Source organism: Bubalus bubalis, chromosome 8 (assembly GCF_019923935.1).
Source record: "Bubalus bubalis isolate 160015118507 breed Murrah chromosome 8, NDDB_SH_1, whole genome shotgun sequence".
In the NCBI taxonomy this organism is placed as follows: domain Eukaryota; kingdom Metazoa; phylum Chordata; class Mammalia; order Artiodactyla; family Bovidae; genus Bubalus; species Bubalus bubalis.
The window spans coordinates 48,119,740-48,136,666 of NC_059164.1; the positions used below are offsets into that span (position 1 = coordinate 48,119,740).

A 16,927-nucleotide genomic window follows, 5' to 3' on the forward strand; every position below is an offset into this window, starting at 1 on the left:
TGCAGGAGGAGAAGGGGATGACAGAGGATGAGATGGCTGGATGGCATCACTGACTCGATGGACATGAGTCTGAGTGAACTCCGGGAGATGGTGATGGACAGGGATGCCTGGCGTGCTGCGATTCATGGGGTCACAAAGAGTCGGAAACGACTGAACGACTGAATTGAACTGAACCCACTCTGGAATATCACTTTCATTCCTTTGTTTTAGGTAGAAAGTCTCTACATCAATTAGATGGCTATTCTTAAGCACCGCCAAGCTTTATTAAAACAAAAAATACCTTCTCTGCCTCCTCCACCATCTGTCCAGCAATTACCACAGCTCAGCATTTATGGAGAAGACCAAGCACAAGTCCTCATATCATAGTTTAAAAGCAAACAGGATATTGAACTACTAACTTTACTAGGAAATTAATTCTATGCAAAATGCCTTGTTCATTGTATTGAGATCCTGACTAAACATTATTCTTATTTCTGTTAGAAGTAACTATGTCACATAACCAGGCTCCATCATGTGCCTATAATCCGATCTGGAATAACATCCTACAAATATCCCAAAGACCAAGAATGGATTTATTATTCAGGGCAATAACTCTAAAACAGTCTTAGAGGCAAGCATATAGTAGGGTTTTAAAACATTTATCAGTATAGAATTGATTATTTAAGCTTGTATGTGTTGTGTGTATGTGCTAAGTTTGTCTCCAACTCTTTGCAACCCATGGACTGTAGCCCACCAGGCTCCTCTGTCCATGGGATTTTCCCTGCAACAATACTGGAGTGGTTGCCATTTTCTCCTCCAGGGTATCTTCACCACCCAGGGATCAAACTCACGTCTCCTGCATTGCAGGCAGATTCTTTACCGCTGAGCTATCAGGGAAGCCATACATAAGCTTGATTAGAATAAATACTAGTTTTCTTCTAAGCCCAAATCGTTAACCTATAAAATCTTTAATGTGGCCTGAGGCCATTATTTGTTTCTTAAGAGCAACAGGGAAAAAGATGTATCATTAGCCATGATATCAGAAGAGTATGCAAGATATTTTACAACCCCTATTCCATTACAGCTGTTAACTTTAAAAACATGTTAATATTTCATATCTGTGTATAAAGAAAGTACCCATTTCCTGAAAATAAAAAGTTATATAGCTTGGCACTTCTGTGCTTGTATGTGTATTTTATTTTGTTTTGATAAGGTCTTCCTAGTTCAGAACTTCACAGATCAGCCACTCTCTTTCTTACAACAACAAATAATCCTTCATCCAGATAGCTGATATGGTATAGATGCATTTGCTTTTTATTTGCTACCAGAACAAGTTACCACAAACTTAGAAGGCTGAAAACTACACATTTATTATCTTCCAGTTCTGAAGGTTAGAAGTCTCAATGGGACTCAAAATGAGTCTCAATGGGAGAGAATCAAGGTGTTACCATAGCTACATTCCTTTCTGGAAGTTCTAAGAGAGATACCCTCTCCTTGTTCATTCATTATGTGGGCAGAATTTAATTCCTTCAGGTTGTAGCACTGAGGTTCTCATTTCCTTACTGTCATTTGGCGACAGTTCCCAGCTACTAGAGGACATCTGCATGTCCATGCCTCCCTTCCTTTAATTTCAAAGCCATCTATGGTAGGTTAAGTACTTTCACGCTTCAAATCTCTCCAGCCTCCTCTTCTACCATTCCATTTCTCTGGCTCACTCTTCTGCTTTCCGCTTTCATGTTCAAAAACTCAAGTATTTAGAATGGTCCCATCTGGATAATCAGAGTAATCTCATCTCAAGGTCCACAAGAAACTACATCTGCAAAGTTCCTTCTGCCATATAAAGTACTGTATTCATAGGTTCTAATGGCACCCCACTCCAGTACTCTTGCCTGGAAAATCCCATGGATGGAGGAGCCTGGTAGGCTGCAGTCCATGGGGTTACTAGGAGTTGGACACGACTCAGCGACTTCACTTTCACTTTACACTTTCATGCATTGGAGAAGGAAATGGCAACCCACTCCAGTGTTCTTGCCTGGAGAATCCCAGGGACAGGGGAGCCTGGTGGGCTGCCATCTCTGGGGTCACACAGAGTCGGACACAACTGAAGCGACTTAGCAGCAGCAGCAGTGAGTAAGATGGAGAAGGAAATGGCAACCCAGTCCAGTGTTCTTGTATCTTTGAGGAGACGCATTATTGTGCCTACCATACAATTGGTTTCCCTGGTGGCTCAGATGGTAAAAAATTTGCCTGCAATTCAGGAGACCTGGGTTAGATCCCTGTGTTGCGAGGATCCCCCAGAGAAGGAAATGGCAACCCACGCCAATATTCTTGTCTAGAAAATCCCATGGACAGAGGAGCCTGGAGGGCTACGGTCCATGGGGTCACAAAGAGTCGGACATGAATAAGCAACTAACACTTTCACTTTCACCATACTACACCATACTTGTTGAACTGCACTGACTTAAAGCAAGGAACAAAAGAGCATGTCACCATCTTTTGGCTAAATAAAAAAAAATTCCTAGACTAAACTACAGAGTTCAAAATACTCAGCAATCTTCATCAAATACTACCATCAAAGAATCCATCAATTTAGATAGACATTATCACGAAATCCTTACCTCTTCTTAAATGGAAAAATATCTAAGTATCTTAACAACGTACTCAAGGCTAACTCTACTTCTCACTGTGAAACAGCACTGGTTTCTACCACTGGCACTCGTTTCTACCACTCTCTGTCTTCACTTTCTTGATGTTCCACAAATCTTTATCTGGAAGAAAGCTTCCCACAAAGCTAAAGACACCCTGAAAGACCCACAGGGTTAAATGAAAACTTCTGGAAAGCATGACACTTTTTATAGCCCAGAAACAAAAATCAATAAGACCCATCAGTGCAAGACACAACCATCTAAAAACTTAGAATCCTCATATTAAATATATCTGAAAACTAGAGAAAGGGTGTTGCTGCTTTTAAACTAGCTTTGGCTAAAAGAAAGAATAACTTCTATGGGTACAGTTCTTCTGTTTCTCTTCTAAGTAAATGAAAGACTTACCTCAGAGAACTTGCCTTAGAGAACTGACTTATCTTAGTTAAACAGACAGAAAAAAGATCCCATAAAACTTTAAGTAAAAATTTTCACAAAATATGTCATCCTTTCAAAATAGAGTAAAAACTTTTAATAGTAGTAGACTCAAAAGGCAAAGTAAAGATAAAATGAGTTGGCAACTTTATTGTTCTATATTTGCACATTACTTAAGACTCCATGAATCATTCTTGTATCCATTCATTCTTTAGGAATACAGAGATTTTGTATACACAAAATTCAAGTCTGCACTGAACATTAACTCTAATCATATGAAAAAACTAATATTAATGCATGGATTCTCAACCTACATAGATTTTTATCAAAGCAATTTAAATTTACAAAGCTCATCTGACTTTATGGACTTTGACTGCATATGCATAAAAGGCAAGTACAAATTATTTTAGTCTAGCTGTCACTAATGGCAGAGTAAATTGGTCAAGTATAGTTTCCTACAGATAATTTCTAAACCTAGATAAGCCATTTTATGTCTTTATTTTGTAATTGAAAGAAAACTGCTTTACAATGTTGTGTTGGTTTCTGCTCTACAACAACACAAATCAGCCATGATTATACATATATCCTCTCCCTCTTGAGCCTCCCTCTCCTCTTCCAATCCCACCCCTCTAGGTCAAAACAGTGTTATACAGAAACTTTTCTCCAGCTATCTATTTTACACATGAGAGTGTACAGATGTTGATGCTATTTTCTCCATTCATCCCACTCTCTCCTTCCCCTACTGTGTCCAAAAGTCCATTCTCTACATCTGCATCTCTATTCTTTCCCTGCACACAGGTTCATCAACACCATTTTTCTAGATTCCAGATGTATATGACTTAATATATGGTATTTGTTTTTCTCTTCTGACTTACTTCACTCTGTATAACAGGCTCAAGGTTCATCCACCTCACTAGAACTAACTCAAATGCATTTTCATGGCTGAGTAGTATTCCACTACTATTGAACTAGTTCAAATCCTAAAATATGATGCTATGAAAGTGCTGCACTCAATATGCCAGCAAATTTGGAAAACTCAGCAGTGGCCACAGGACTGGATAAGGACAGTTTTCATTACAATCCCAAAGAATGCTCAAACTGCACAATTGCATTCATCTCACATGCTAGCAAAGTACTTCTCCAAGCCAGGCTTCAACAGTACATGAACAGTGAACTTCCAGATGTTCAAACTGTATTTTAAAAAGGCAGAGGAACCAGAGATCAAAATGCCAACATCCACTGGATTATCCAAAAAGCAAGACAGTTCCAGAAAAACATCTATTTCTGCTTTACTGACTATGCCAAAGCCTTTGACTGTGTGGATCACAATAAACTGTGGAACATTCTAAAAGAGATGGGAATAACAGACCACCTGACACGCCTCTTGAGAAACCTGTATGCAGGTCAGGAAGCAACAGTTAGAACTGGACATGGAACAACAGGCTGGTTCCAAATAGGAAAAGGAGTACGTCAAGGCTGTATGTTATCACCCTGCTTATTTAACTTATATGCAGAGTACATCATGAGAAACGCTGGGCTGGAAGAAGCACAAGCTGGAATCAAGATTGCCCAGAGAAATATCAATAACTTCAGATATGCAGATGACACCACCCTTATGGCAGAAAGTGAAGAGGAACTAAAAAGCCTCTTGATGAGAGTGAAAGAGGAGAGTGAAAAAGTTGGCCTAAACCTCAACATTCAAAAAACGAAGATCATGGCATCCGGTCCCATCACTTCATGGGAAATAGATGGGGAAACAGTGGAAACAGTGTCAGACTTTATTTTTCTGGGCTCCAAAATCACTGCAGATGGTGACTGCAGCCATGAATAAAAAGACGCTTACTCCTTGGAAGGAAAGTTAGGACCAACCTAGACAGCATATTCAAAAGTAGAGACATTACTTTGCCAACAAAGGTCCGTCTAGTCAAGGCTATGCATTTTCCAGTGGTCATGTATGGATGTGAGAGTTGGACTGTGAAGAAAGCTGAGCACAGAAGAATTGATGCTTTTGAACTGTGGTGCTGGAGAAGACTCTTGAAAGTCCCTTGGACTGCAAGGAGATCCAACCAGTCCATTCTGAAGGAGATCAGCCCTGGGATTTCTTTGGAAGGAATGATGCTAAAGCTCAAACTCCAGTTCTTTGGCCACCTCATACGATAAGTTGACTCATTGGAAAAAACTCTGATGCTGGGAGGGATTGGGTGCAGGAGGAGAAGGGGATGACAGAGGATGAGATGGCTGGATGGGATCACTGACTCGATGGACGTGAGTCTGAGTGAACTCCGGGAGCTGGTGATGGACAGGGAGGCCTGGCGTGCTGCGATTCATGGGGTCTCAAAGAGTCAGACACAACTAAGAGACTGAACTGAACTGAACTGATGGGTATTATCTGTTAAATATAAATTTGACTAACATTAAATTCAATTAGTTAAAAAATGAGGGTTTATCGGTATGTTATTTTATTGATAACACAATTATGTCTTCAACTACTGGCAACCCTCAATATCAGTATAAACCCATTATTCTGGATTTGAGCACAGCATCACCCCGATCTGGGGGTAGCTGAATCCAATCACATATGTAAGTATTTTCCCTGGTGGCTCAGACAGTAAAGAATCTGGCTGCAATGTAGGAGAACTGGGTTGGACCCCTGGGTCAGGAGGATCCCCTGAAGAAGGAATGGCTACCCACTCTAGTATTCTTTTTTTTTTAATTTTATTTTATTTTTAAACCTGAAACACTGTATTAGTTTTGCCAAACATCAAAACAAATCCGCCCCAGGTATACATACGCTCCCCATCCTGAACCCCCCTCCCTCCTCCCTCCCCACACCATCCCTCTGGGTCGTCCCAGTGCACCAGCCCCAAGCATCCAGTATCGTGCATTGAACCTGGACTGGCAACTCATTCATACATGATATTACACATGTTTCAATGCCATTCTCCCAAATCTTCCCACCCTCTCCCTCTCCAACAGAGTCCATAAGACTGTTCTATACATCAGTGTCTCTTTTGCTGTCTCGTACACAGGGTTATTGTTACCATCTTTCTAAATTCCATATATGCGTTAGTATACTGTATTGGTGTTTTTCTTTCTGGCTTACTTCACTCTGTATAATAGGCTCCAGTTTCATCCTCCTCATTAGAACTGATTCAAATGTGTTCTTTTTAATGGCTGAGTAGTACTCCATTGTGCATATGTACCACAGCTTTCTTATCCATTCATCTGCTGATGGACATCTAGGTTGCTTCCATGTCCTGGCTATTATAAACAGTGCTGCGATGAACACTGGGGTACACGTGTCTCTTTCCCTTCTGGTTTCCTCAGTGTGTATGCCCAGCAGTGGGATTGCTGGATCATAAGGCAGTTCTATTTTCAGTTTTTTAAAGAATCTCCACACTGTTCTCCATAGTGGCTGTACTAGTTTGCATTCCCACCAACCCACTCTAGTATTCTTGCCTGGAGAATTCCATGGACAGAGGAGCCTGGAGGGCTACAGTCCATGTGGTCACAAAGAATCGGACACAACTGAGTGACTAACATTTTCACTTTGAGACCATCTAAATCATTGGAAAAGACCCTGATGCTAGAAAAGACTGATGGCAAGAGGAGGGAGCAGCAGAGGATGAAATGGTTGGATAGCATCACCGACTCAATGGACGTGAATCTGAGCAAACTACAGGAGACCGTGGAGGACAGAGGTGCCTGGCGTGCAGCAGCCCATGGGGTCACAAGGAGTCTGACACAACTTAAGCGATCCAAAACAACAGATCAAACACAGTCACTGAAAACATTTGTCATCATATGTGACCAATACTGCAGGTTTAAAAAGGCATGTATTGAATTTGCTATGTTGAAGCTATATATGTTTTAAATGCATTTAAGATATTATCTCACCTAAAGATCATCATATTAAGTGAATTAAGTCAGAAAGAGAAAGACAAATACCATATGATATCATTTGCAGATTAAATCTAAAGTATGGCGCAATGAACTTAGCTATGAAACAGAAACAGACTCACAGACATAGAAAACAAACTTATTGTTACCAAACAGGAAAGGAATAAAGTAAGAGTTTGGGATGACCAGATACAAACTACTACATAGAAAATAAACAACAAGGTCCTACTGTGTGTAGCATAGGGAAGTATATTCAATAAACCATGATGAAATAAATCATGATGAAAAAGAATACTAAAAAGAACATGTGTGTGTGTGTGTGTAACTCACTTTGCTGTACACCAGAAACTAACACAACACTGTAAAACAACTATTTGTTGTTGTTGTTCAGTTGCGAAGTCATATCCAACTCTTCTGCCAGCCAATGGACTATAGTCTGCCAGGTTCCTTTGTTTATGGGATTTCCCAGGCAAACCAACTATACTTCAACTAAAAAAGAAGTCATCTTAGACCTAATTTATTCCTGGAAACAGTTATATGGATTATTTACAAATTTCCCACTAATAAACAATTTTTAAAAGCCTGAAATAAAACTTCCTAAAATTTTCATCAACTATATTATCTTACAGACATCTCAAAAAAATTAATTAGTTCATCAATTAATCACCTATTATGTGGCAAGACTATATAAATCATACTTTTTCCCACCTATGAATAAATCAAAAATGTTTGCATATAAGTGCTGTTTTATCAGATTGAGAAAGTATCAGTTATAAAAAGGATATTAATTGATAAAAGGAACTTAGACTATCCATTCCTTCCATAATAAATATTTCATAAAATGCTTCTGTGATAAATTTGGTTTTAAGAATATTTTCTCATGATATATGGTGCTAATATGCTGCAACTTAGCAACAAAATTATAAAACTCAGAACAGACCAGACACAATGAAAATTAATGGAGGATATACTTTCTTTTTTTGGCTGTGCCACTCAGCATAAAATACATTCACTGTATAAACATGATATATCTTAAATGTGATTTAAGTGTATTGCCTTAACTAATGCTCAAAAAAAGACCGAAATTATCTACTCCCAAGACTTTTCCTGAAGAAGTCACTATTCATTGTGATACAATTTAATCTTGAAATCTGCACTAGTTTTTTTTAACCATACATAATAATCTGAATGAAAACTACATATAAGTCTGCACTAAAAAAATTCTGCTTATTCTGTCAATAAGTTACCAGTTTGATTTTAATTTTTACTCCCCTAATGCCTAATAATGTTGAGTATTTTATATGCATATTTTCCATTGTGGTTGAGATGGTAAAAGCATCTGTCTGCAATGTAGGAGACCCGGGTTCGATCCCTGGGTTGGGAAGAGCTCCTGGAGAAGGAAATGGCAACCCACTTCAGTACTCTTGCCTGGAAAATCCCACGGACAGAGGAGCCTGGTAGGCTATAGTCCATGGGGGTCACAAAGAGTCAGACACGACTGAGCGACTTCACTTCACTTTCCATTCACATACATTCTTTGATGAAGTATCTGTTCAAAGAGTTTGCCTATTTTTTAATTGGGTTGTTTATGTTCTTACCAATGTTCAAAGTTTTTCATATATTCTAGATACAAGTCCTTTATCAACTATATACTCTGCAAACATTTTCTGTCTATGGCTTGTCATTCCTCTAACAGAAGCACTCATAGAAATTTAAATTTAAATTTTGAGAATTAAAATTTAATTTAAATTTTGAGAACATCTAATTTACCAATTTGTGTGTGGTGGTGGGGGAAGGGGACTGTGCTTTCGGTTATACATCTAAGAAATCATTTTCAAAGTCATAAAAATGTCCTCTGTTTCCATTCAGAAGTTTTATAGTTTTAAGTTTTACATTTAGGACTATGAGCCACTTTCAGTTTTGCTTTATTTTTTAATATGAAGTAGGTCCGAATACAAGTTCCCTGTTTTACATGTGGCTATCCAATTGTTCCAGTACCAACTGTTGAGAACACTATCTTTTCTTCAATAAATGTGCCAAAAATCCATTTTTCTTACATGTGTGGATCTTCTTCTGGGCTCTCTACTTCGTTCCATTGACCTATCTCTTTGTCTTGGTTAGTAGAAGTCATTGCAATAGGTCTTCCAGTCAGGTATGGTTAATGCTCCAATTTTACTTTCTTTTAAAAGTTTTGGCTATTTGAGATCCTTTGCATTTGATTATGAATTTTACAATCAGTTTGTCAATGGCTAATAAAAGCCTGCTGGGACTCAGACTATAATTGTGTTGAATCTATACAAATCAATTTAGAGAGACTGGGCATATTAAAAACGATCAAGTCTTCCAATTCACAGACAAAATTTATTCACTTATTTAGGTCTTTTTTAATTGTTCTCAATAATGTTTTTAGTTCTCAGTATATAGGTCTTGTGTTCAGTTCAGTTGCTCAGTCGTGTCCGACTCTTTGCGACCCCATGAACCGCAGCACGCCAGGCCTCCCTGTCCATCACCAACTCCCGGAGCCCACCCAAACCCATGTCCATTGAGTTGGTGATGCCATCCAACCATCTCATCCTCTGTCGTCCCCTTCTCCTCCTGACCTCAATCTTTCCAGCATAAGGGTCTTTTCAAATGAGTGAAATGGCCACCTCTTCACATCAGGTGGCCAAAGTATTGGAGTTTCAGCTTCAAAATCAATCCTACCAATGAACACCCAGGACTGATCTCCTTTAGGATGGACTGGTTTGTTCTCCTTGCAGTCCAAGGGACTCTCAAGAGTCTTCTCCAACACCACAGTTCAAAAGCATCAATTCTTCGGCGCTCAGCTTTCTTTATAGTCCAACTCTCACATCCATACATCACCACTAGAAAAACCATAGCCTTGACTAGATGGACCTTTGTTGACAAAGTAATGTCTCTGCTCTTTAATATGCTGTCTAGGTCGGTCATAGCTTTCCTTCCAAGGAGTAAGCGTCTTTTAGTTTCATGGCTGCAATCACCATCTGCAGTGATTTTGGAGCCCAGAAAAATAAAGTCTGATACTGTTTCCACTGTTTCCCCGTCTATTTGCCTCTTTTGTCAAATTCAACCCTAAGTATACAGGTCGTGTGTATCTTTTGTCAAATTCAACCTTAAGTAGTTCATATTTTTGATGTTACTATGAGTGGTATTTTTTAATTTCAATTTCCAATTGCTTGTTAATACTATTATGTAGAAATACAAGTAATTTTATATATTCATCATATATCCTGAAATCCTGCTAGATTCATTTATTAGCTCTACTAACTTCTTCTTGTGAACTCAAAGCAAGATGCTGCTGCTGCTAAGTCACTTCAGTCGTGTCCAACTCTGTGCGACCCCATAGACAGCAGCCCACCAGGCTCCACTGTACCTGGGATTCTCCAGGCAAGAACACTGGAGTGGGTTGCCATTTCCTTCTCCAATGCATTAAAGTGAAGTCGCTCAGTCATGTCTGATTCTTCGCGACTCCATGGACTGCAGCCTACCAGGCTCCTCCGTCCATGGGATTTTCCAGGCAAGAGTACTGGAGAGGGTTGCCATTGCCTTCTCCAAGCAAGATACTACTACATACCTATTAGAATGGCTAATATTAAGATGACTGACTGTAACAAGTGTTACCAAGGATGTAGAGAAAGTACAGTTTTCATCAACTTTGGGTTGAATACCTGGGCAATTTCAGATCATATACACTTAGTATATGATCTGGTTGTTCCACACCTATATTTTTTATCACAGAGAAATGAAAGCAAATGTCTATAAAAACACCTTTATATGAATGTTCATGATAGCCTGATTTGTAATAACCAAAAATTAGGAACAACTGAAATACAAATCTACAGGTGAATGAATAAACCAACTGGGGAATATCCATATAATGGAAAACTACTTAGCAATAAAACAGAATGAGCTACTGATACACACAACACAGACGCATCAAAATAATTAAGCTGATTGAAAGAGGCCCAAAAAAAAAAACCCACATATGAACTATCTGATTCCATAGAAAGCAGATCCATAAATGCATGAGAAAAAATTAACATGGGGCATAAGGAAACTTTGAGGGAGACAGTCATGTTCACTATAATACTGATGGCTTCAAGTCACAACTTGCCAATATGTAAATTTTCAATATGCTGCAGTTTACCATATATCACTTAGACCTCAATTTTTTAAAAAAGAAAATGTACCAGCATGCTAGGTCCCAGAATACACTTTTTAATTGATAAATAACTTTAAATTGATATATAATTCACACAGCATACAATTCAACTTTTTGCAGCATACAATTCAGTGGCTTTTTGTAGTGACAGAAGTTGTGCAACAATCACCAGTATTTAATTCCAGAACATTTTCACCACTCCAAAGAGTGGCACCCATTAGCAGCCACTGACATTCCCCCCAGTCCCTCAGAATATAATTAATTTCCAGATGATGATGTATTTCATCTGGTCACTACATTTCAAGCCTCAAGACCTTTCAAGTTTGAGAGACTGGTTTTAAGTTAATTTCAAGTACCTGCTACTGTTTATCATCGTATTCTTTCTAATGAGAACCAAAACCATACAAATATAAACATGATAATTTCACAGAAGTTCCAATCACAGAAATGTCATTTATAGTGTACATGTGTACCGTTACAGTGATTACTAAATTATTAACAGTATTAAAACATTAACTCCAAATGTAGAAACTTTATCTCCCTCTTGGCTCTCCTTATTATCAATGCCAGGACTGTCCAAGAATACAGTGGGGAATGATGAAGACATGATGCCTCTGAAATTTTTGAATAGCACATAATCTGTGCCTTAATGAAGAAAAAAGAAGACATCACCATTTGCCTCACAGCATATGCTGTTTCTAGAAGAGATGATAATCAAAATCAAAACCTAGTGATTTTTTATTATGGAAGAGTGTAAGTGATGATAAATATAATAAGCCTTGGAATAATGTGTGTTTGCTTTTTAATGATTCTATCACCCTACATTTTATTTTTTGGAGCACAGAAATTAAATGTGACAAAGCAAAAAATAACAGCTGATACTAGGATTTTTTACTTTTATATTTAGCACATATTATGAAAAAACTCTAACGTATGTCTCACTGCTTAAAAATCAACTTTTTATATAACATATTCCAAGCACACTAGATTACAAGTTCAATATATTCCCAATGATGTGCCTAAGCAATGTATCTGAACATTATAAATTGAAATGCTGTTGAAGCATGATTTGTGAAGGATATTACATTTTTATAATCAAAAACAAGCAATAAGCATTACAGTATGACTACATAATTTAAATATCAAAGATAGGAAAATTCAAAAAGAACATAAAATGCACATCTTTCTGATATTCTTTTGGCACAACTACTTTCAAAACACATTACTAAGAGTAAGGAGACTCTTGATATTTGAGATGGATGTAATCAAGGACTTTCTGAACCTAAAATGGTACAAATTCCACTAACCACATCCACTTCAGAAAAATTACTGGGTACCCAATGAAAAGTAGAAAATCACAAAGCCTCATTAAAATGCAGGTGTTAGGTGGTTCTTTGTGTACTTAGAAGATATTCAAAATTTTGCCTAAAAAATTATGAACTCCTTCATCATGGACCTTGCAACTTGTTAATAATCAAAGCTGTGACTGTTAAACCCTCAAATGTCAAGAGGCTGCTCTAAATGTTTGAGAAAAGAATGATGAATGAGAAATGAATTCAAAAGATCTTCTAGGCACCATATCAACATGAGACTTGTGACCTAAAAAACAGCACACTTCTGAACATTTCCCCCTACAGAATGAAAACTTAAGTTCACATAAGACCTATACACAAATGTTAAAGTAGCTTAAATTTATAATCACCAAAAACTGGAAACACAAATATCCTTCAACCAGTGAATCGATGAACAAGAGGACTTACCAAGTTCATTGAGACTCTGAGCAGCTTTTGTTATCTCTCTACTTCCCCCCTGCAGTTGTCCTTGGAGTCTCTTACTGAGATATAAGATGCGAATGATTCTCCGAAGCAAATCACAGGCAACCTGTGAAATGTTAAGTAAGTAAAGTCAATCCATGAAGTTTCATGACATAGTGAATCGACTGTCTAATCTTTCCAGATGCTAGAGATCCAATATCCAGGCAAGACAGAGCTCTGACCAATTAAAGCAGAATCAGGTTTTTGTTTTTGTTTTAATATCCTTATGCAGGCCCAGTGTACAGCCAAGGTTGACAACCACTGTGCTAGAGCTGCTTAGCTTCCTACTACTGTTCCTTATTGTTTCTTAGTTTATTGTTCCTACGTCCCTAGGGGAACAGACTTACTAGACCTTAAAGAATAAGCATGCCCTTAATTGATTCTTCCTAATTTATCATTAATAACTACATGTAAAAGAGAAAGCTATTTTAAAAATTAACCTATAATTTGTATGTCACCTTCTATTCCCTTTTCTGTTATTACATCCAATCCTGGGTCTTTACCTATCCAAAAGACTAAGACATGAAATAATGACTCATGTATTTTTAGACAGAGGTAATCCAGGGTGACTGCCAGGAGAGAATGACAAGAAAGGAGACTGATGGAGTAACATATATGTAATTACCGTCAGCTTCAGTGGTGACAATAAAGAAAAGAGAGACAGTCTATGTTGCTACATCACAGCCATCTTTGAATGATCCTGAAGCTGGATGAAGCAACAATATCTCCCATCTAAGGAGGAAAATCCTAACTGGTGGCAATAATAATTAAAAGACCTAGGAAGACAGGGTCCTGAGGCTTCAACTATAAACATTTTTTCTGAAAGAAATACACATACACCTCAGAGCCACACACAGCCCCACTTGTGCACATACAACATACACAAATGTACAATCAAATATATGTTTACAAACATATGTAAATCAAGGCAGCCAAGTACTAAACATGTTTAACTGACTGCTTTTGTGAGTAACAAGAGTTTGAAGTACTTAAAATAATAAAATAATGTCCACTCCGCCCCGACCCCCCCGCCCCCCGCCATCACAAACTGAAGATTTAGGCATCTTAATCTTTTAGTTCAGTTCAGTTCAGTCGCTCAGTCGTGTCCGACTCTTTGCGACCCCATGAATCGCAGTACGCCAGGCCTCCCTGTCCATCACCAGCTCCTGGAGTTCACTCAAACTCACGTCCATCGAGTCGGTGATGCCATCCAGCCATCTCATCCTCTGTTGTCCCCTTCTCCTCCTGCCCCCAATCCCTCCCAGCATCAGAGTCTTTTCCAATGAGTCAACTCTTCGCATGAGGTGGACAAAATATAGGAGTTTCATCTTTAGCATCAGTCCTTCCAATGAACACCCAGGACTGATCTCCTTTAGGATGGACTGGTTGGATCTCCTTGCCATCCAAGGGACTCTCAAGAGTCTTCTCCAACACCATAGTTCAAAAGCATCAATCCTTTGGCGCTCAGTTTTCTTCAGAGTCCAACTCTCACATCCATACATGACCACAGGAAAAACCATAGCCTTGACTACATGAACCTTTCTTGGCAAAGTAATGTCTCTGCTTTTGAATATGCATGCTATTTAGGTTGGTCATAACTTTCCTTTCAAAGAGTAAGCATCTTTTAATTTTATGGCTGCAATTACCATCTGCAGTGATTTTGGAACCCAAAAAAATAAAGTCTGACACTGTTTCTACTGTTTCCCCATCTATGTCCCATGAAGTGATGGGATCAGATGCCATGATCTTCGTTTTCTGAATGTTAAGCTTTAAGCCAACTTTTTCACTCTCCTCTTTCACTTTCATCAAGAGGCTTTTTAGTTCCTCTTCACTTTCTGCCATAAGGGTGGTGTCATCTGCATATCTCAGGTTATTGATATTTCTCCCGGCAATCTTTTTTTTTTTTCTCCCGGCAATCTTGATTCCAGCTTGTGCTTCTTCCAGCCCAGTGTTTCTCATGATGTACTCTGCATATAAGTTAAATAAGCAGGGTGACAATATACAGCCTTGACAGACTCCTTTTCCTATTTGGAACCAGTCTGTTGTTCCATGTCCAGTTCTAACTGTTGCTTCCTGACCTGCATACCTAGAGCCAGACATCCTGGAATGTGAAGTCAAGTGGGCCTTAGAAAGCATCACTAAGAACAAAGCTAGTGGAGGTGATGGAATTACAGTTGAGCTATTTCAAATCGTGAAAGATGATACTGTAGAAGTGCTGCACTCAATATGCCAGCACATTTGGAAAACTCAGCAGTGGCCACAGGACTGGAGAAGGACAGTTTTCATTCCAATTCCAAAGAAAGGCAATGCCAAAGAATGCTCAAACTACCGCACAACTGCACTCATCTCACACACTAGTAAAGTAATGCTCAAAATTCTCCAAGCCAGGCTTCAGCAATATGTGAACCGTGAACTTCCAGATGTTCAAGCTGGTTTTAGAAAAGGCAGAGGAACCAGAGATCAAATTACCAACATCCACTGCATCATGGAAAAAGCAAGAGAGTTCCAGAAAAACATCTATTTCTGCTTTATTGACTATGCCAAAGCCTTTGACTGTGTGTATCACAATAAATTGTGAAAAAATCTTTTAGTTAAATTTGATTTATTTTATGAATAGGTCATGGAAGCATATAATTCAAAAGATCAGGAGGAGCTAAGATGGCGGAGGAGTCGGACAGGGAGAACACTTTCTCCTCCACAAATTCATCAAAAGAACATTTAAACGCCGAGTAAATTCCACAAAACAACTTCTGAATGCCGGCAGAGGACATCAGGCACCCAGAAAAGCAACCCAAGTCTTCGAAAGGAGGTAGGAAAAAATATAAAAGACAAAAAAAGAGACAAAAGAGGGAAGGACGGAGTTCTGTCCCGGGAAGGGAGTCTTAAAAAGAGAGAAGTTTCCAAACACCAGGAAACCTTCTCACTGCCAATCTGTGCCGTGCCTTGGAAGCACAGAGGGCAACATAACAGGGAGGAAAAATAAATAAGCAATTAAAACCCGCACATTGTGAGCCCTACGATAACTCCCCCAGCGGAGAAACAGTGCAGATGCCTGCATCCTCCATTAGCAAGCAGGGGCTGGGCAGGGAGGCGCGGCGCGGGCTGCATCGCAAGATCTGGCCTGAGTACCCCAAGCGCTATCTGAGCGAAATAATTTGGGCTAGCAAACCAGACTGTGGGATATCTACCACGCGAAAAGCCAGCCCTAACCTAAGACACCGCCAGGCCCGCGCACGGAACAAAGGACTGAACAGAGATAGCCGGCGGCAGACCATCCCCCTCCAGTGATAGGCAGCCAGAGCCGGAAGGGGACAATCGCAGCCCCAGAGAGACATTATCTATAAAACTGTAAGCAGGCTTCTTTGCTAAGTAAAACTTCTTGGGGGTCTAGACGGTCAACATCTGCCTGAGAAGGTGTGCCGGTGCACACCTAGATAACCGAGCGGCGGGGAGGCTATAAGTCGCAGCAATTGCACGCGCCAAACACCTCATCACCTGAGCTGCTTGGACCTGGGAAGGGCACAAAACGCAGGCCACGGATGGTTCCCGGCAGAGCAACCTAGAGCCTGAGCAGCGTGGGCAGGGAGGCTACACGCGCCGTGAGCGGGGGCAGACCCAGTGTGGCTGAGGCACTGCGAGCACACGCCAGTGTTATTTATTTGCAGCATCCCTCCCTACCTCCCCTCAGCGCGACTGAACAAGTTAGCCTAAAAAAAAAAAAGTGTCCTCCACAGTCCCCTTTGTGTCAGGGCGGAAACCAGACACTGAAGAGACCAGCAAACAGAAGAAGCTATAACAGAGGGAACCGCCTTGGAAGCTACAGGCAATAGATTAAAACCCTGTGGTTAGTACCAACTACATAGGAAGGGGCCTATAGATCTTGAGAAATATAAGTTGGACCAAGGAACTAGCCAAAAATGAACTGAACCTGCAATACTAACAAAAAAACCGGAGAAAGTCCTAGATATATTTTTACT

The 16,927-nt window shown here is 39.5% G+C and overlaps 1 protein-coding gene across 2 annotated transcripts in view; it reads right to left on the reverse strand.

Moving 5' to 3' along the window:
• COG5 (component of oligomeric golgi complex 5) overlaps positions 1-16,927 on the reverse strand; it is a 285,394-nt gene that overhangs the window by 231,121 nt on the left and 37,346 nt on the right. For both annotated transcript variants that reach the window (XM_044946598.2, XR_006552749.2), the window contains exon 6: positions 12,897-13,017. In XM_044946598.2, coding sequence (XP_044802533.2) covers positions 12,897-13,017 — 121 coding nt within the window. The remainder of the gene's footprint in view (positions 1-12,896; positions 13,018-16,927) is intronic.